The sequence below is a fragment of the Pezoporus flaviventris genome, unplaced genomic scaffold (assembly GCF_033815535.1).
Source record: "Pezoporus flaviventris isolate CSIRO_AGI_PZ_B2104156 unplaced genomic scaffold, CSIRO_AGI_Pfla_v1 ptg000069l, whole genome shotgun sequence".
In the NCBI taxonomy this organism is placed as follows: domain Eukaryota; kingdom Metazoa; phylum Chordata; class Aves; order Psittaciformes; family Psittacidae; genus Pezoporus; species Pezoporus flaviventris.
The window spans coordinates 1,269,319-1,289,689 of record NW_026892617.1 but is presented as its reverse complement, the minus strand read 5'-3'; the positions used below and the strand labels follow the sequence as shown (position 1 = coordinate 1,289,689).

General features: G+C 50.7%; 2 protein-coding genes across 4 annotated transcripts in view; both read right to left on the bottom strand.

Moving 5' to 3' along the window:
* Positions 1-20,371, bottom strand: part of OARD1 (O-acyl-ADP-ribose deacylase 1) — a 191,064-nt gene that overhangs the window by 29,491 nt on the left and 141,202 nt on the right. The gene's annotated exons all lie outside the window — the stretch shown is intronic.
* LOC133278767 (polymeric immunoglobulin receptor-like) lies at positions 191-5,947 on the bottom strand. Of its 2 annotated transcripts, none has more exons than XM_061471878.1 (8): positions 5,509-5,947; positions 4,708-5,043; positions 4,079-4,399; positions 3,097-3,420; positions 1,980-2,055; positions 1,068-1,270; positions 632-666; positions 191-530 (listed from the first exon to the last, which is right to left on the bottom strand). In XM_061471878.1, the coding sequence occupies exons 1-8, from the start codon at positions 5,741-5,743 to the stop codon at positions 324-326; spliced, it is 1,737 nt and encodes a 578-aa protein (XP_061327862.1). In that variant the 5' UTR covers positions 5,744-5,947; the 3' UTR covers positions 191-323. The 2 variants fall into 2 exon arrangements, with proteins under 2 accessions (XP_061327862.1, XP_061327863.1); XM_061471879.1 differs by having other exon boundaries at positions 409-530; positions 632-693; positions 1,082-1,270; positions 5,509-5,945.

Sequence of the window (20,371 nt, the reverse complement as noted above, 5' to 3'; positions counted from 1 at the left end):
CCCAGCTTCCCCTCCTCCCTGGCAGAGCATGAGCCTCACAAAGTCCTTGGTCAGGGTAAACATCACTTAGCAACAACTGAAACCATCGGTGTTATCAGCACTGTTCCCAGGCTGAAAGTCAAAACACAGCGCTGCACCAGCTACCAAGAAGGAGAAAAATGACTGCTACTGCTAAACCCAGGACAAATGCATAGGCAACATACACATGGCAGCAAAACCTTAGATCTACCCCCAGTGTCCATCCACACACCTTCTACTCCCCATTCCCACTTTGTATTCCAGTACTTTTCTCCCATTTCTGGATTGTTTTGGGATTCTGTGCTTCATCCCTTGTCATTCGTTGTTAACTGCTTGACCGCAATGGTAGCATATTCCACGTTTTCATCCTTGGGTTTCCTGAGAACCTCACTTAGTTCAACATTACAGTAGAGAGGATCCTCAGGGCTGAGCCGGGATTTAAAGTTCAGGGTGACATACTTTAGGTCTTTGCTGTTGTCTCTGGGACTTGGCAGTCTTTCATAGCTGTCAGGCTATGGAAAGAAAGGTAAAACACTTGTTTGTGTGATTCAGCTGTTATCAGACCATTGGTAAGGAATTTGGTACCACAGGGAATATCTGACGTTTTCCTTACCTGGGCTGTGTTGCCTGGTTTCTCATAGGTGTCCTCTCCATCTCTGTTCCCTTTGGAATGAGCTAAAATCAGAGATTGTAAAAGTAGAGAAGTCCATGAAATGCCTGGGCATTGCCTAAGCTTCAGGAGTTTGAGGGAAGGCTGTGGGATTGCCCAGAGATAGAAGCAATGGGGGTACCCGTGGGACCCATCTACCACATTGCTCCCACTTTACTTCTCTGTCATGTTAGGAAGTGTCACGTGCAGAGTCTGGAGGAACATGGGTTTGTCTTATTGTCAGAGGAGCTCACAGCAAAGAGCCTGCCTTGAGGCTTCCCAGGCAGCAGCTGCCTCATCTTCTCCAGGGGACTGTGAGTTGGGAATAAGCTCACCCGGAGTGGAAGAGAGATGGCCAGGAAAGGCCCTGCTTAGTCCAGACTAGAACACAAGGCATTACCAGACTCCACATACCTGTTGCGTTCAGCTGCTTGCAGCGCCTGACATACAGTGTTACCAAGCTGATGAGTGCCAGGAAGAACAGGATGCTCAGGATCCCAGACAGCAGGATGGTGTTTCCATTTGAGCTGAAGCCAGGAGAGCAAAGGAGTTACCAGTGTTAGACAGTAGCACAGCGTGATGCTGTTGCAGCCCATTATCAAGCTGTGACCACAAAAGAGACAGGAATAGCTTTAATGCCCGAGGTTTTATGCACTTGAAAGGAGGGCCTGGTTCTCCTGCAGCAATGCTCTCTTGGTTTCTCTGTGGCTGTGCCTTCTAAGCTTTTCCTAAACTATTCTCCAGGCTTTAAAAACGAGGCACTGTTCAAAGTTCAGAGCACAGTACCAGCTCTCTGGAGCAGGTACTGCCTTTCCCCCCCCGTGTTTTGCTTCACCTGAGCTGATGTATGGTTGTACTCTTAGGTGCTGCTGTAGTGTCGATGACAGCAGATGTCCAAACGGGAAGAAAATCCTTTCTATTTAACAGCCTGGTAAATAGAAGGATAAAACAGCAGCCAAGGACTATTTCATTGTTAAATATTCATGGCCAGGAGTAAGCAAAGTTGAGACAGAAAGGCTTAGGGGCAGACTCTGGGGGTTTCTATGGCTACAAAAAGCACAGTGCAAAGATAGGATAAAAAGGTAAATAGGCATCTACATTCCAGAAAGCTGTCTCTTGATCTTCCTTTGTAATTATACCCTGGGCAGGAGCTGGAAGAGGAGGTGCCATCTTTGGTAAGGACCGTGGTGTGTAATTCCTCTGGGAGCAGGATGCCCAGAGGCTGCCTGCCCCAGGCAGACACATGTATTTTGGAGGAGACACTGGTAACTCTTGTATGTGGTCAAGCTCAGAGACTTTCTGCAGGCCTTACCTCGGGGCTGGGCTGTTGGCAGCAGGGGTTGCTTGACTTGTGCCTGCAGCTCCTGGCAAAGTTGTTCCAGCCAGTACTGCAAGCACAACATGAAGAGAATTACCACTACTGAGTTGCTTTGCATTCACCAGCTGAACTTCCCTGCCATTCCCACCATGGATATAAATGCATTCCCACTGCGACACCCTGCACAGGGAAGCTGCCTGGGCTGTAACTTGTGTCATTGGGACACATTCTGGCAGCAGGGATGGGACTAGAAGGATCAGAATATGGGAGGGAGGGGCAGGAGCACAGCAGGAGCCCTACATGCTCTCAGTGCAAGCACATCTGCTCTATGGGCAAGATCTTGAGGTAGCAATGATGAACTTAATGACTCTGCTTAAGCAGACAGAGGCTTGTGAAAACTAAGCAAAGAAAGAACATTGGCTGTGCAAGACCCAGTTGTAAGAGCTGCTTCCAGGCCTGTTCCATGCCCAGGGAAGGTTGTGCCTGCAGGAGGCTGCTGGCTCAGAGCCTGCACTCAGTCCTAGGAATCCTGGTAGGATTTTCACCTAAAGAATGATAGCATCCCCTCTCATCTTCTGGATTGCCGTATCCCTGCACCGCTGCTCCGCCACATGCCTGAAAAGGCAGGCTGCAGCATGGCCTGCCACAATCAGGTGCTGAAGTGCTAGCACATACTCTTAAAACATCATGCTGAAACAAAATCTAGCAGACAGAAGTCTTTAAAATATGGGTCTACAGGTTGTCCCCTTGGCAACCAAATGTGAAAGTCTTAATAGTCTTTGAAAGCCAAGGGACAAGTTGCTATAAAGGGGCAGAACTGGTATCATGACAATGAGTGACAGAAACACCTCTGTGAGGATAATTGAAGCTGCTCTCAGGTGGAAGTAAAGCAACACAGCACACACGTTTGCTCCAGTTCTGATCCCTGCTGCTATTCCATAGCAGGGCTGGTATGAGAAGGTACCGTGACATAGGGCTTGGGCAAGCAGACACGTGCAGATGTAATGTGGGAGGTGGTGTGAGCTGGGCAGTGCAGAGCCCAGAGGGAAAGGGTAGGAAAGTGAGTTTGGAAACTACAACCAACCATGTTTCCCTACAGGTCAGTACTCACCCTCAGAAACATTAAGTGTGACCTCCAGCATTCGGAAGAGATGAGCATGTTCGTAAAGTGCACACCAGTACACACCGGTGTCCTGCGCCTGCAGTCTCTCCATGGTGACAGTGACAATCCCCTGCTCCGTGTCGTCCTGGATCCTGACTCTGCCTTGCTGAGGTGTCCTCTGGTACTCCAGGCTGTTGGTGGTGACTAGCACTGTACATGATTTCCTTGCTCCCTCTTTACACCAGGCTTTGCTCACAGCCCTGTACTCTGGGACACTGTATGGACACTGGACAGAGACATCGCCTGATTCCTTGGCTGTGTATTGTTTGGTCCCTGGAAAACACCCACCATGTTTGGTGAGACCCCAGAGCAGGCACAATACCATCACTGGAACACTGCTGTGGGCTGAATGCTCCCTAGATCCTCTACCTCCAGACATGAGGAGCAGAAGGGGCCTGGACCCACATTACACATGCAGAGGTGAGTCACAAATGCGTGCCCCCTTCCTCTGGTTCCCCCAGGGACTGCACGCTCATGGGCACTCAGCCCATAGGGCCTGGGAGGCAAGGACTGGGGAGGGATGGCAGCTGTAGGGCCAGATCAAGAGCAACGCCTGGCAGTGGGATTGGTCTCCAGCAGTGCCCAGCATGGGCAAGCCCAGTGCTGAGCTGGAGAAGCTGCTTCTGGAGCCGCTGGATCGGCCCTGTGGGAAGCACTTGTGAAGAGTGGCACCATTTGTGGGAGCTCCTGGGAACCTCCCCTGAGTCTCTGCTGGGAGCAGACAGAGCACGAAGGGCCAGGCCTGGGCCTTGGTTCCACAGGCCCAAGGGGGAGCTGCCAGTGTGTCTGCCAGAGAGATAGAGCAATGGGTGTGAGCTGTGTGGTGGCAGTGCTGGGCTCCGATGCTGTGGCACAGGATGGGAGGGAGAACAAATGGGAACTGGGGCTGAAGTCTGGAGACATCCACACCTGGCTACCAGTAGGTACTCACTCTTGAAGACAGAGAGCCTGACCTCCATGAGCCAGGTGAGAGAAGACCTTCTGTAGAGCGCACACCAGTACATGCCGGAGTCCTCAGCCTGCAGCTTCTGCATGGTGATTGTGACAGTCCTTTTCTGGGTGTCATCCTGGATCAATGTTCGGTCTTCCAGAGCTTTGCTGTTATGCTGTGTTGAAGAGTAGTCTGTCCTCACTATGAAACTACACAAAGTCTCATCTTCTCTTCGACACCAAACTTTTGTCCCCAAGCTGTAGTTCAGGGTGCTGGGCAGGCACTGCACAGAGACACTGTCCAACTCCCACTTATGCAGCTCTGTGAAACAGCAGATGTGGTCATGGCCATTAGCAGTAGGTGCCTGGGACAAACTGTGCCCTGAGGCAGCTACTTCAAGGACAGCAGTCCCTCAAGGAGGGGGTGAGGAAGGGAGGACAAGAGAGCTGAGAGCTCGCAGGTCTGTGGAGCTTCCTCACACTCTTGCCTGCATGAGTGGGGAAGGCAGCGAGCAAGCCTGGGGCAAGAGAGGGGGGGGTCCAGGGAAGCTGCTCAGCTGTGGGGATGGAGGGAAGGAATGATGTTGCTTTCTGACATGGCTTGATTTTCTGTGGGGAAAAGGTACTCACCCTTGAAAACAAACAGTGAGATCATCCTTAGTTGATGATACCCGTAGGAGTAGTAAGCACAGAAGTACCTGCCTGAGTCCTCTGCCTGGAGTTCAGTCATGGTGACAGACACAGTTCTCTCTGTGGGGTTGTCCTTTAATGCGACTCTCCCTTTTGTGGCCCAGTTTGTGTGTGAGTATTCTTTTGTCACCACTAAGGGCTCACACTGTCTGTTTCTGAGGCGGCACCAGGCTTTCTGCTGCTGGTGGGTAGTCTGTGCTGTGTAAGGACACTGGATGTACAGACTGCTGCCTTCTGAGCGTGTCTCCTCAGTCCTAAGTATTTGGGCCTGAAAACCTGTAAATATCAGATGTGGTGAGGGAGAGGGAAGCTGCGTTCTGCCTCCCAAAAGACCTGGGGAAACTGCCTGCGACCTTCCCCCATGGCTACTAATGGCTGGAGGAACTCTGAAAACCAAAATTGCTCCTGGCTAAATTCACCTGCTTGGAGACCTGAAGGTTGATTTCTGGGGGGCAGTGCTGAGATTTCAGCTGGGCCCACCATTGTGATTTAAAATCCAGTATCATTGATTTAAAACCACAGACTCACAGGTGCTGGAAGTGTTGGACCTTCAAGCCTAAATGGAACAATAGTGGGAATTGGGGCTGCCCCTTCCCTTCCCATCCCTGCTGGGAGTTGCTCAGCTCAAAGTCTGGCCGGTGCTGGATTCCAGTGGGGAGCTCCCCAGGCAGCAGGAGGTGGGGAAGGGTGACCCCCGCTTAGGTTCATGGGAAGCCTGAGGCATGCCCAGCCCTTTCTTACCTGGGAAGCAGAGCAGCAGCAGGAGGAGGGCTCTCAGCTCCATGGCTCTTCTCAAACCCAGGGAAGGGGCATCGCTGGGGGCTGCCCAACGTGTCCTGTTCAGAAGTGTCTGTCTTGTGAGCCCTCCTGCATCACAGTGATGCTGGTGGAGGAAGTGCCTGAGCTCTTGCTTTCGACGGAAACACTTCACCACATTTTGCTGTGAGACTGATATTAAGAAAATTTGAGGGTGCATTTGCGGAAGTGGCTGAGGGCAGAGCCTGGCCCGTCCTGAGGGCAAAGGCTCTTTGCTGCTCTCACCTGGCCATGTTCACACTCTGCCCTCAGGGCAGCAGCACTGGGGTTCTCCTCGGGCTGTCCTGAGCCATGGGGGATGGAGCAGGTCCTTTGCTGTGCCCTAGCTCTTCTCTCTGGGCTCCCAAGTTGTCCTCAGCCCAGTCCCTTCCTGGACGGTCTCCTCAAAGCTGGGGTGGCAATGAGTCCTGGGCTGTCCACTCTTGGTTTCAGTCTGTGTGTCTATGGAGCAGGAGGCAAAAAACAGTCCCTTGCAAACGGAAGCCATGGTGTTGTGTGACTTCATGCTAGCTCCGCCGCAGTGCTGCATAAATGCTTGTGATGGCTGGTGGTTCAGTGTGTGGAGGGATCAGGCAGGAAACTGTGGTTGTCAAAAGATGAAGAGATTCTTCAGCTTTGGTTACAGCTTAGTACTGTGCTCAAGGACAGATCTTTTCATGCCTATTCAAGCTTTGTGTCTAGAGATACAGTGAGCACAAATATATATGGAATTATATTCCCCCTATGGAATAGTTAACAGGCCTGAGCTGGCTCTGTGGAGGCTTCAAAAGACTGAAGATATAAAAGGTTTGGTAAGGAAACAGAAGCCTGTGTCAGTCGTGTGTGATAGTAAAGCTCTGCTAGTCATACTGGGGGCTGCTGAAACAGTATTACAGTGCTGTCATTTGGATGAGCTCAGTTCCAAAATTATTAGCAACTCTTTCATGTACATTTGCTTCCTTGCTGCCTCCCAAAGACTCTCCTTTTCTTTGACAGTGGCTTTCAGAGGGATCCTTCCCTTCAGAGTTGCTTTTTGTGCTGCATCAAAGGTACAGTGCTCCATGCACTTAGTCTGCCATGCCTCAGGATCCGTGAGTCTGCATCTTAACGATCAGCTCCCACTCTTGTTCCAGCTGCTGTAAGGACAGCTCATTCTTCTGCTTCACTCTGCAGACACCTTGTGCTTGCCCTACTGGGAAACATGTCCCTTGGTCAGTGGGGCTTGACACATTCTCTTCTGCTTCCCCTTGAAATCCCTGTGCCCTTCTGTGCCCTTCAGGCAGTGGCAGTGGAGCAGCAGAACAGCAGCAGATGCCTCCACTGCCACTCACAGGGTCTCCCCTGGGCCAGGACCTACCTGCTGCGCTCCAGCAGAGCAGTGCAGGAGCCTGTACTGACACCCTGGCTGCAAATCATTTCCAATTATATGGATAAGCAGCTTATTAACAATACATTCTGGCTAATCATTTTGTGCTAGATAACTTTGCATTGTCTTGTCCCCAAATCCCTCTCTCATCAGGCACTTGATGCTCAGTAACAAGAAGGGGGGATGCACTTGTTCTCCTACAGCAAACCCCAGGAGTCTGCAATTAGCTCAGTTGCTGCAACTGGTTGCTGCAAACCCAGCCAAGATCTGTGCCCACTGCAATGCCTCCCCCCTTCCCACAGCATCTGCATTTGCTGTGTCCTGTCTTTGAGGAGAGCAGCACGGTGTGCCAGGATGGGTCATGAGGAGATGCCTGTCCAAGACCCAGCGTGGTGGTCACTAAGGAGCAGCAAGGAAGGAACGAAGTTGGTCCTTTTGCTGCATCTCCGACAAAGGATCAATATGGCTTTTAATTATAGTATCACAGCAAATAAAGGTGAATGTTATCTCAGGAGGTCACTTACTCCAGCCCAGGGACACTCAGTAGGATCAGCTGTTTCAATGTGATTTCTAAAGATCTCGGTTTAACTCATTTAAGTCGCAGCATCCTCCTGGTGACCTGTTCCAGTGCTTGCTTGAAGCTTCTCCCAACATCTGACTCTCCTGCTATCTACATGCCCCGCTCCCTTTATACCCCTGAGAACTCAGAGCACAGATCATTCCCTTTCATTGCCTTTTATGCAGTGACACCTGCCTTGCCTCCCTTCAGGATAACCACCCCCAAGCCTTGCAGTTTTCCCTCCCAGGTTGTTTCTGGCAGCTTGGATCATTTTTTCCCCCCTTCTCATCAACCCACCTCTTCTGCCCGTCTTCTTGGAGTCCCCCTGAAGCTTCTGTTGAGCTCTTCATCCAGTCAAGGATAAACCCACACGCTCAGAAATTCTTGCTGCCCGTTGATTCACTCCCATCGCCGTGAAACCCGCAGGATTCCGAACGCTCCGGTGGAGGTGCCATGCCGCTAGGGGGCGGGCGAGGACCGGGAATAGCCCCGGGACCGGGCACGGTGGTTTGCGCTCCGGTCCCGGGGCACGGCGGTTGCTGTGTCCCTGTGGGTGCTTGGGCACTGCGGTTTGTCCGTCCCTCCTGTGGCCCCCCTGGCTCTGGGAGGCAGGTGCCCGTGTGCGCCCGTCTTGTGCACACTGCAAAGCTTTCAGAGGAGCTGGATATCCCTCCCACCACCACCCTGCAGTGTGCCCTAAGAGGGACCTTCCACAGCCGGCCAGAGACCCTTGTCTCAAAGCGGTGAGCAGGCTACAGCCTTAACACCTTGCCTGTCAGCTGATGGAGCCTGCCCGGCCCTTCCTGGCGGCATTGCCACCAGTTGCTTCTTGAGCACAAGCAATACGAACCAGTCCTTCATCCTCATCTCCGCAGGGATGCGGGGCAGTGAGGAATCGATGCTCAATAAGCGTGAGAAAGGGGGATGCTGGGAGAAGGGAGAAGGTGAGGGCTGCTCTTAAGAGGAGGTTGCAGCAGATGGCTGGGGAAGCAGTAGCTGTAGGGAGGGGGAGTATGGGGGCAGGCAGGAGGTGCTTGCTGTGTGCTTGCAGGGGCTGCGGGGCCCACGGGACAAGCACTCTGTGAGCAGGACATGGGCTGCGGGCTCGGCTCGCTCTGAAGGAGAAGAGGCCCCACAGCAGCAGCTTAGCGAGAGGCCTGGTGTTTGGTCTGTTCCACATCAATGGGGCGTCCAGCTGTGGCTGAGGATGAAAGCAAGCAAGCGAGAGAGAGAGGATTAAAGGCTCCCAGGGTCTCCTCTAACCCGCCTAAGACTCGCCAAGAGGGCAGTGTGCGGCTTCAGGAAGGCTTCTTCATATGGAAAATATTATGTGAGGGAGAAAAAGAGGAGGGGGAAGGGATGAGGGAGAGAGGGAGACTTCTGTCCAGAGAGTGCTGGGGGAAGACTGATCACAAAACCCATTTCGGAGGCTCAGACCAAGCACAAGGAGAAAAGTGCTGAGCTCTGCCATGGCCAAGAGGGTGGTGGGCCAGAGGTGTGATGAGGCCTGGAGACAAGGGGAGAGAACATGAGGTCCAAACATGCTAAAAGCACCGAGAAAGGGATGAAAGAAGAAGGGAAAGGGATAAGGGGAACAGGGAGGCTGGCAAAAGGGAGGAGAAAGACAGAAATGAAGGGGGAAGTGGTGAAAGGTGGAATGAGGGACACAGAGGAGAGCAGGAGGTGATGAAAGGGCCGCTGTCTGCTCCTCCATGATATTAAGCAGGTCACGGGGGAAGCAGCCACGCAGCCCCCCTGGCTCATCTCCTGCCCCGCCACGCTGCTCCCAGGAATGCTTGGGATGGGGAACAAATTGCTAACAGAAGTGAGACATTTTGCACTGAATGCAAGCAAGTTTCCAGTGAAAGGTTTCCTGTCAGTGGGTTGGGGCTGGAGGGTGTGGAGCCCTTCTGCTTGCTCTGGTGGAATGATGCTGGGGGTTGACTGGTTACAGTGCAGGATGAAGGGCCTGAGGCTGGGCTCTTCCTGCCTTCTGTTTGGGCTGCCAGCGTTTGGCTGCTTTCATTCACTGTTATTTTCTGCTTCACCCACGTGTGGCATTCTCTGCCTCATCAGCCCTTCCCCTGCTCCCCCGGCCACCCCCACCAGTGACATCTCCCCAGTGCTCACAGCCTCCACTCCACTTTCCTCCTTGATTTATACTGGTGAACCGAATGACCTTCCTTGACCTCATTTTCATGACAGTGCGAGCACACACATGGGCACTCAGCAAATGGCAAGTCCCTCTTGAGCAGCATTGCCCTCTGAGCAGCAAGGCCAGCTCTCCCATTCACATATGGGGTGGCTTTGGGGTCTGCCCCATCACCCGCATCCACAGCACTGCCACATCTGGAGACGTGCAGGACTTTTCCATTCTCCACCACCTATGCTTCAAGGGAGCCCACAGGTATCTGTAGTTTGTCTCTGGGAGAGACAGTACCTGCTCTTCTTTATCTAGGTTGCTGTGTTCTTGGTCATCGCTTGCTACATGGACCAGCCAAGCCAAAACACAGAGCTGAGAGATGTGCATTGACCCCCTGGTGTGGACGCGCTTGCAAGGAGAGGGAATTTCTATTACCACAAATACGTGGTGCCCCATGACTCCTGATGGAATAAGTGCATTTTCCCTCCCTTGGAAACACAGAACTGAGTCTCTGCTCCTGGTTCTGAGGAATTTCAGACAAAAGACTGTAGTTTTTAAGTGAGAGAAGAGCAGCCAACCCAAAGGTGCTGCTGGGTTTGGAACAGCACATCAGCCACGCTGCTGTTTGCCATGCTCCAGCTGCACTCCACCCAGACTCCACTCTGACATCCCAGAGCTGGGGGTCTGCCACACTCCTTCCAAAGGGCTGGCAAAGTGGCTTTGCCCCTTTCCCTACCCCAGCGGTACACAAATCCCTTTGTCCCTTGCTCTGGAAATCTGCCTTCCTGTCCCTCCCTTCCCTGCCTTCCTGGGAAGTCAGCGTGGATACGGTGCTGCCGGCTTGCCTGTCTGAGCTGCTTAGTTAAGAATAATAAACAAACTCCTAAATGGAAGGATATTCTTTAAACCTGCCTTGTGCTGCCTGCCAGGGAATGCAGCAGCAAAGCCCACCTCCTGTCCCCCTCCAGCCCTCGCTCCAGGCTCTCCTGAAACCTGATCTCCTTTGCTGTGGAGCTGCACCATGGCCTCTGTGTGCACCTTCCCCCCTGACCCTGTCTGGATTCTCCTGTCCTTTTCCTGACACACACCCAGCAAGCACATGCTGCTGGCCCAGACACACACATACCACAGCGGGGCAGACGGTGACACTGCCGCATCTGGGCTTGGGCAAGCAGAGGTGGCCGTGCCCAGGTTAACACACGCGGCCGTGGTCCTCCCTTCACACGGCTGTGCACAAGCACGCTGTGAAGAGAGATGCCAACACTGTGCCAGCAGCCAGACAGCTCCCCCGATTGGGAAAGCCACCAGGGCAGTGTCTGCTCCCAGTGCTCATGGGCACGTGGAAATCAGTGGCCACCCAGCCCCAGGAATGGGGGTTTACCTCTGGTACAAGGATGTGCTGCACACACCACCCTTGTGCTTGAAGCTCAGACCTTCCTCTACGCGTCTGCTTTGCTTTCATACACTCTTTGCTCTTTGCAGCTCCTCTTAAACAGGTTTGTCACTCCTCATCTCTCCATGTTGCTCATTTATCTTTTATTGAGGCACACAGGCATCTTTTCACCCCTTCTCCAGCTTGTTCCCCCCCCCTTTCCAGCCCACACAGCTTCCCAGCTTTCCTTCTCTGTGGCCCATTTTCCTCATGGCAGCGTTCACAGCCAGCAGGAAGAGGATGTCAGTTAGAGGCTAAGCAGTCCCTGGGACCCTCCGGCCCTGCCACACTTTTCAACCCACTTCTCGTTTTTCTTCTTCTCTTTTGGTAATTTATTGTTTTCGGCTCTCCTCCTCCTCAGCGCCTGCTAAAGGGAACTTGTCTCCTGCCTCCCCTCTGTTTTCATCTTAAAAGAAAGGGAAAAACCCATTTTGCTCTTTCCCCAGCTCCAATTCCCCTTCCACCCCCACACCCTCCCACCTCCCTTCCCAGCCCTGAAACCTTTCCCTGATAGTGTTGCTGTAACTGTTCAATTAAAGCAGCAATTACAAAATCAATCAAACGGAGACGTGTGCTGAGCACTGAGCGGGGCCGGCTGCAGAGTGGGGATGCGCCTCAGCCCGGCCCAGCCTGAAGGCAGCTCAGCTCCCAGCTCAGCTCAGATCATCTCCTTTGCTGGTGAGACCTTGCTCTGAGGACAGGTACTGTGCTCTGCAGGGTCACGCTGCTGGGCAGAGCCACCATCACTGCCTTCACACCACCTCCCATCAAAGAGCATCATAGAATCGTAGAATGGTTTGGGTTGGAAAGGACCTTAAAATCATCCAGTTCCAACCCTCCGCCATGGGCAGGGACGCCTCACACTACACCAGGTTGCTCCAGGCCCCATCCAACCTGGCCTTGAACCCTGCCAAGGATGGAGCATTTAGTCTTTGGGCACCCTGTGCCAGTGCCTCAGCACCCTCACAGTAAAGAAATTCCTTCTATCCAACCTGAACTTTCCCTGTTTTAGTTTAAACCCATCACCTCTTGTCCTGTGCCTACAGTCCTGCCCAAGCTGCTGGTGTTACCCATTGGCTTTGGCTTAAGCTGGCAGCAAGAAGGTGCCACGTGGAACAAGTCACTGGCGATGTTGAGACTAGGGTGGCTGCTGCAGCAGTAGGAAGGCAGGCGAGTGACGAGGTGAAAATGGCAAACCCAGGCATGGGAGTTGCTGGGAATTTCATGGTTTTACACCTGCTGACTTCCTCTCCCCTTTGTGTGCGTGTTTCTGCTCCTGCTACACACTTAACACATGTCGAATCAATGTGTGCCGTGGCTCTTTGCCACTCTCTGCTGTTTTCTCACCAGGTGACACACTGTCTTACTCCCCACTGTCCATGTCTCCTCAGAACTGCATCCATGATTTTCACTGCAGGAATTCCCTTTAGACACCTGCAGCCCTCTTGATGCTGTCATAAGCAAGCAGCGAGCCTATCCCTGACAAATCCTTCCAAACTGATCACAAACAAGAAGAGATGAGCTGGAGAGCGTGTTGGATTAAGAGGAAAATGTGCAAAGCAGATGAGGTTTGGTTCATACGTGGGTAGAATCATGGCAGCTTTCCAGTGGTGTGAAGAAGGCAGCTTTAGCTTATGGCGTTTACTGAGGAGAGCCACATCCTGTGCTTGCTTACACCAGGGAAACCCCATCATCATCTCCCTCGAAAGGCCGAGGCAAGCTGAGGAGCAGCTGGGACCAGAGAGCTCAGTGGGAAAGGATGGGGAAAGCTTTCTTGTAATCTTAATGAGCGATGTGTGTGAAAGGAACACCTTCTGAAAACCCCTTTGCCTTCATAGAGCCCATTTGGGTTCATCCTGCTGATGGGTTCTGGTCCTGCTCGTCAAGGCTTCCCTCCAGATTTAAAGGAAGCGGGATTGGAGCTATTTAATGAGGAGCTCTTATCCCAGACTTGACCCTGATTTTGCACAGTCAGAGGAGCAGCATCCCAAAGGCTTATCATTCCTTTAAGAGCAGAAAGCTGGCGGGTGGCCTAGGGCAGGAGTCCAGTTTGGCTTTCGTTTCTAGTGAGTAATACTTGAAGCCTGGTCACCCGGCAGGAACTATGGACAGACAGGACTGTGCTGACACACTTCCTAGTGCAGCCAGGGGGACACAGATCAATTTGCAGGGATGCTGTAATGAGGTCCCCATCCCCAGTGGCTTTTTTAGTTTGGTGACAGCCTGATTCACTGGAATTCTGTATGTATAAAAGTACGGGAGATAAGCACCAATACACAACTGCTGCTTCACCCCTTTTCCAAAGTCCCTTCTGTCCAATGCTGCTGTTCTATGCAAAGCTCATCTGTTTCCCTACCCACCTGGAAATACCAGGATGAAGAGGGCTGGAAAGGGAGGCAATCTGGCACGGGGAGTACTGGGTGGTAGGTTTGTTTCTGTGCCAAGAAAGGCTACAGAGAGGCTGCTGGAGCCCTCCTGCTTGTTCCAGTTTGTGGCAGTGTTTGCTGGGGCTCAGTGGAGGTGGATGAATGGACCTGAGCACACTCTTGACTTCTGTCAGGTGGGGACCTGTTCCCTCAGGAATTCACTGCTGATTTATGAAGGGCTTGCTCCTGACTCGCAGGAGGATGAATCACGGCGAGATTTGCCCCCTGCTCCGGGGAATGCATCGTGTGCTCCAAGAGATCTGCACAGCCCTCACACGCTCAGGGCTGCCGGTGTGGGGACACAACCGTGTGCTCCTGGTACCACAGGGCACGGGGCTGGTGGCCCTGGCGGAGCCCTCAGCCTGTCCCTCTCGCTGTTTGCCGTCTATATTTGGTAAAAAAGAAATGATTTGGGCTTGTTTGTTTGTGGCTCCTTGGAAACCCCCCTTAAGAAAGAAATGGCTTCTTTTGTTTGGTTACTTGGGAAGAATATGTTCCCCTCCTTCTTTCTCTATTTTGAAACGCTGAAAGCAGCAAAGCTTTAAAGAGCCCGAGAGCATCCAGGAGGGATCGGGCTGGCCCAAGAGCTTCCACAGCTCCACTTCCCTCGGCCTCCGTCTCCTCAGACACTCGCTCCAAACACTGACAATGAAAACACGATTAAAACGTCCTCCAAGTTCCTCTTTCCATTGAAAAAAAAAAGGGGGATTTATGCTCTCTTTAAAAATCAGAATTAATGTGATTCTAATGTGTTCCTTTTGATCTTCAGGGGATTTTTTACACTGATGATCCCTAATTTTGATTTTTTTTTTCTTTTGGTTTTAATTGTTTTAAAAAGCTTTAGTGAAGGGAAAAAAAAAAAAAACCAACCCAGTCCTACTTCTCTGGCACATCTTTAACCTTTAAGTACCTCTGGAAAAAAGATGTTTAAAATATCTGATACATTTTTAAGCAGGGTGCCTTTGACAGGTCAGTTTGAAACCTCTCTCCTTCCTCGCGCTGTGTTGGAATAAGACAATTTTGCAGCTTGGATTTTTTTGACAGTTAAATTGCAATGTAGGCAGAGGGTGGAATAGGGATCCTGTCTCTTTAACTCTCTAACTAGACAAAGACTTTTCCCCTCTGAGAGCTGAGCCCGGGATCAGAACTGTCAGATGATCTCGTAGCACTTGGGAGAGTTTGCAAAGTCATAATTATATCTTTTAACCTGTCTTGCTCTTTGCAAAAGAAAGGTCCTATTATATTGAAATGAGATTATTAGCCATCAAATACTTTCTTTCTTGGGATTCTTCTTCTTTAACAAAAAAAAAAAAAAAAAAAAATAATTCAAATACCTTAACTACTTTGCAATTGAATTTTTATCAGATTTACTTTTCACTAAATAAATGTTCTGTAGCAGCTAGGGTTTTGTTGGTTTTTTTTTTAAGTATTTTTAAAAGGGTGTTTTCAATATGCACATGCAAAAAAAAAAAAAATCAGACTAAATGTCTGAAATGTCACCTGTATAATTAAAGGAAGGTAAAGTTTCCAGCTCAGCGCAGGTTTGGTGCCTGGCTTGGTTGCTGAGCTTCTAACCCTGCTGCTTTTCCTGACTTCAGTGCCAAAAAGATTGCTATTTCCTAAACCACATCATTTTCCACCTTCCGTTTTCTCTTTCATTGTTCCCCCTTGTGTCTTGTCTTCTTCCCCAAACTTGAAACAAACGAGACCCCAAAGAACTGCAGAGCTGTTTTGCTGGGGTGCTTTTTTCCCCCTTTAAATCCACCCAGTTAAACCCGCTGCACTGCAGTGTCAGGATGTGCTTTAACGAAAGGTGACGGCTGCATTAGAGCCATCAGGGTAACACCAAAAAGGAAGGGAAAATAGGACCCAAATTCGAGTGAGAGCTCCTTTGAAGGAGTTCACCCGAGCACCATAGTTACGCCCAGAGCTCATCTAAAACTCGAGACCCATTCCAGGTTGCACAAACAGTAAATATTTAGCTGAATAAGGACTGAAATGAATACAAACCAGTTGAAATCCACCAACAATCTGGGCCTGCTCCAAAGACCTCTGCAGTCAGTGGAGGATCCTTCCACCTGCTACGACAGCTTTGGCTCGAGACCCCTTTGTTGGAAGTGCTGGGTCACTTTAATCGACTGATTAAAGTGCTGTCATTTATAGCTCTATAATTCAGATTGTGTCAGCCTTTCCATTATAAACTCTCTTTCTTTTCAAGGGTGGGTTATGTCTTGGCCATAAAAATTCATTCTGAGATTAAATTCAGCATGTTCCGATCTAACAAAGGAATTGTTCCTTGTGCAGACAGAACTCCCCGTTAAACTCGCAGGATGCCAGGAGGTCACAACTGCTTTGCATTTTTTAAGGGATTAGATACATTTCAATGGGTAAAAATGCTGTGCAGAGTGCCCAGGGCCTGATCCTGCAGCACCCTGTCACGGGGCTTTAAGAGAATAGGGACTATTGCTGCGAGCAAAGTTACTCAGATGTGTATGTGTTTGCTAATACCACACTCTGGTACATGTTTCAGGAAGGGCCTCAGCTGTACCCTGCCATAAGGCACTTCTATTTGCTATTTACTATGTGCTGCTTTTTTACTTCCAAAGGCTAAGAATAAAGGCCATCATTTAATGCACATTTCCGTAATCATCTCAAAAGACGTCTCAGTTGTAATGAAAAGCAGGAGACTGACACATCAAAAGAACCTCCCTGATGTCAAATAAGGCCCCGATTCTGAATGAGACCCACCTGGGGAAACTTTGTGAAGAACCTCAGGACAGGAGAGTAGGGAAATTCATTGAGCTGCACTTTATATAAACCTTAGCACCTGCTAAATGTTAAGTACATGTTTTCTGTATCTCTAGAACTCCCCTGTGCTCCTTTGGCTTTGGTATTAAAACACCTCCCTGTCCTGTCAGGTCTTAATACTCACAACCCTATTGCAAACTAAAGCTTTTTATTTCTCCTTTACAGGCCAGACGTGGTGCCTTCAGGGAAGCTCCCTGCCATGGCATCAGCCGGCTCTGCTCCTCCAGCTTTAGTTCCTGTTTTCCTGCTGAAGCTGTAGCACCATCTCCCTCTGAGGTCAAGGTAGGAGCAAATGTCTGGTTTTACTTCTGCATGTGTTTCTTTTCCAACTGGATGACTCAAGAGTGGCAGATATTCATAGAGTAGCACCTCAGTGAGCTACCTTCAGTTGTCTGTGTGTGCTGGAGAGCCAGGTAGATAAAACTGGAGAGCCAGTTCAACCTGTGTAAACTGGCAGCATCCCCTTGACTCACTGGAGCAGCTCCAGTTTACACCACTGAGGGTCTGACTTGGAATTTCAAGGCTTTTCAGTTACCATCATAAATATCTCTTCTTTTTCTTGGCAACGAAATAATCTATAGAGTAGTTCCAAAAAATTAAAAGAAGTTGTTGGCAGATGTGTCTATTAGTTTGAGCTGGAGATTTTTGGCTTTCTGAGGTGGGAGTTGGGACACAGGGTAGTATGGAGGCTTCTTAACATCCACAGTAGCTTTACCTCTGGCTGTGCAGTCCACTGAGCTGTCCCTAGAGGAAGGTGCTTTGTTTCCCTGGGCTGGCTGTAGAGAGGCATTGGAGAGGTTTAAATGAGAGAGCCTGGAACTCTGTGATATGAGGAATTCCAAAGCTCCCCCTTCCCTCGGTGACAGGCGAGCCGGTGAGTCCGTAAGTCTCCACTGATGTCAGTCCCTCTGCTCCAGCTTTTGACAGCGATGTTGCATGGCTTAGGGCATGGCAGCAGTAGATGATGTCTCACTTCATACATGCGAAACATGGAAACTAACACCTTTCTTAGCCGTGGATTCCTACGGAAAACATTCCCAGCCTTCTGGGAGTAAAATTCCTCGGCAGGGCTGGCGGCGCTGTGCCTTTGGAAGCCTGGCAGAGCCCGGCCTGGCGCTGCAATGGAAGGAGATTGGGGTTGGCGCCTCTGTGGGTGTGAGTGTAAACATCCACCTGGGTGTGCCAGCGGGAACGTGCCCTGGCTTTGTTATTCCTAAGGCCCGGCTCCACTTAAGACTTTCTCCTGAGCGATTATCGACGTGCTGGCGGTTCCGGGGATGTGGAAGTTGGCTGTTTACTCTCATTTGCCAACAGCAGCATCAGCCCTTTGAGGCACTGGAGTCCTCCCTTGAAGTCAGGAGTTGCTGTTCAGCAGCTTTGCAGAGCAGAGCTGAGGAGAAACCGAGCCCAAGCTCTGGCCAGAACAAGGTCTCAGTGGGCATAGCTCACCTCAGCCATACCCTGCCCTCCTGCCTGCTCATCCCCCCATTGCTGGCACCAGCCTGTGCTCAGACTCCCCAAAGCCAGCCAAAATCAAGGTGAAAGGTTCTATAAATTCCTGATGGGAGTTTCAATTGCCCAGATTTTTAAATTTGGTCCTGGGACTGGTTCAGGAAAAATGTCAAAGCTTTTGCTCCGTTATTTGTGCCGAGCTAAATATAACCTGGGGGGCCCCACCTTAACTGAACGCTCTCACTTGCAAACAGAGCAGTCCACAGATTCCCATCTGCTGGTTCTCTTAGGTTTCTGGCAGCCAGAAACCAAACTCATCAGAAGATGGAAAACTATTGCTTGTTGTGGTGTCACCCTTCCTGATAGAAATCAGTGGGTCTGTTGGAACGTAGCGAGTAGCAGCTCCAACTCCTGCAGCAGGGACTTTTCCAGCTGGACATAACCAAGCCTGCAGTCAGAGCCACCGGATTGCTGGTGGGGTGTCCAGCTTCCCAACCACATCCATGGGTGCACCTTATCCTTGGCTCCTGCCGTGGTGGTGGAACAGGCTGAAATGGCCTTTGCTAGCACCAGGGTCCTGTGCAGACAGGGTCTCTGTTGGTGGAGCCTTTTGGGGCAACGGTGGCTTCCGAGGTTTTGTAAAGTGGAGCATTTCTCCTAAAGCAGCTCCCTTCTGGCAAGACAGACCCATCACCCCAGAACCTCAGCACTTTATGGGTTGGATCAGAGGGCAGTTGTTCCAGAAACACACTGAACTCCCCAGTCTAGGTCTCTTTTTTTGTTGTGTGGTTGTGTTGGGTTTGGTTTTTTTTCAGCCTTTAACAAAATCCCCCGAGATCTGAGCAAAAATAGAAAGAATAAGAAAACAAATTCTATCATAACTTTTGTCAAGGGCGGGGAAGTCATTTCCCAGCCTGCTCCAGACCCTTGCATCCCAGAAACGTTTCATGGGCTGAAGCAATCGGTCTCTCTGGAGGTGCTTGAGGGGAAAAGGGAGGCCACGAAACCAGGGCCGTGTGTTCCATCTGGTGTGACAGCAGTGTTTAGCCCGTGGCTTGGGCCAGCTGCCCCCTGCCCATGGCAACCTCCAGGAGCTGACACCCGGCCCCTCTCTGTGGTGTCTGTTCTGGGGACTGAGGACATCTTGATGCCATATTTTGGTTTTACAGCCCCTGCGCAATAATCACCTTTTCATTCACCCTCCCACCCTCCCTCCTCTCTTCTCTCTGTGCTGAGGAACAGCAGACGGGAGATTTCATGTGCCATAAATATTTAGATTGTGCCTGTGTGTTTATAACACTTGCCGAGAGTGTAACTGGAGCAGCTCACACTCAGCAGCAACACCTGATGCTGGGGAGAGTTTTCCATCACCTCATATGGACCAGACAGCCGTATGCCGCTGGCCACCACGCACTGGGACCAGTAGCTGTGTTGTTCCTGCCCCTCTCCCCCCACCACACCAGGGAATAATGACTGTAACAAAGCAGATGGGCTTTCATGTCCCTGGGGAGCTGCTGTTCCAATGGACCCTGGCAAAAGCTGTGCCTGGGATTCAGTGGGAACTTTCTGCAGTGTTATGGGGGAAGTGTGTCCACATGTGGTAAGAGATCCATAGTGCTGTTTGTGTCTTAGCCTCCTCAACATAGCCCGAGTGTGTTCACTGCATGGCACTGTTGCCTTTAAGAAGGTGGAACATCTAATGCAGGAGCTTTTCCAGAGCAGGTTGGTAAAGCTGAGCCTTGTGAGCACATGAATAACCCATCTGCAGTTCCAGGCCCCTTCCCATGGCTGCCTGGACCAGACCCTCTGGGCTGGGCTGTGCTGGCGGCCCTGGTTTTATGTGGAGTGGAATCCCAGCTCCTGTGGGAGCCTGCCTGGGCACACGCTGGGTCCAGCCATGCTCTTCCCAGAGCATCAGGTCTCTGAAGTGTTACGGAATTTCTTGTGCTTTAATAAATGTGTTTTTATTAATGTTTCTTCAGGGGAAAATATTTGTCTTTTGTTTCTCTGTGTAGCCTCTTTAGGACTTTGTGGAAGCGAAGCCAATAGCACTGCTTTTGGCTCTTTTTTCCCCCTGCCCTGTGCTTTTTTCCTCTCTCTTTTTTTTTGGAGAGGAAATAAATCTCTGGTTTTAGTCCCTTCCCTTGCTCCTATTCCACTTACCTGCTGGTTCTGTGCCTTTAGTAATGGGAGCAGTGGCTGACTCACAAACTTGGGAAGGGTTTTCCTCCCTGGGCAAGTGATTTGATACTTGTCTCCTATGGACATTGCCAAAGCTCTTTCCAGGAGCCTTTAATACTTGTCATGCTCAGAGGTAAGATATTACAAATGATGTCCAGTTCAGTAGTTGTTGGGTTCTTTAAAGACTGGTCTTTACCACCCATGGCAGGTTTTGAACTTGATGCAGTGAGGACTGGAACTAAAAGGAAGAAGGAGAAAAAGGGAGGGAGAGAACCCTTCCTCGCCCTGTTTTAGAGTCAGGGGATGGAGAGGAAACATAAACTCAATTTGATGTGGATTATAAGGCACCTATAAAGAGAGTCATATGAACTGAGACACTTGGCTCTGTTACTCTAATGATACCTATGGAACAATATGTGAAACCTATTACACTATTCTGGAT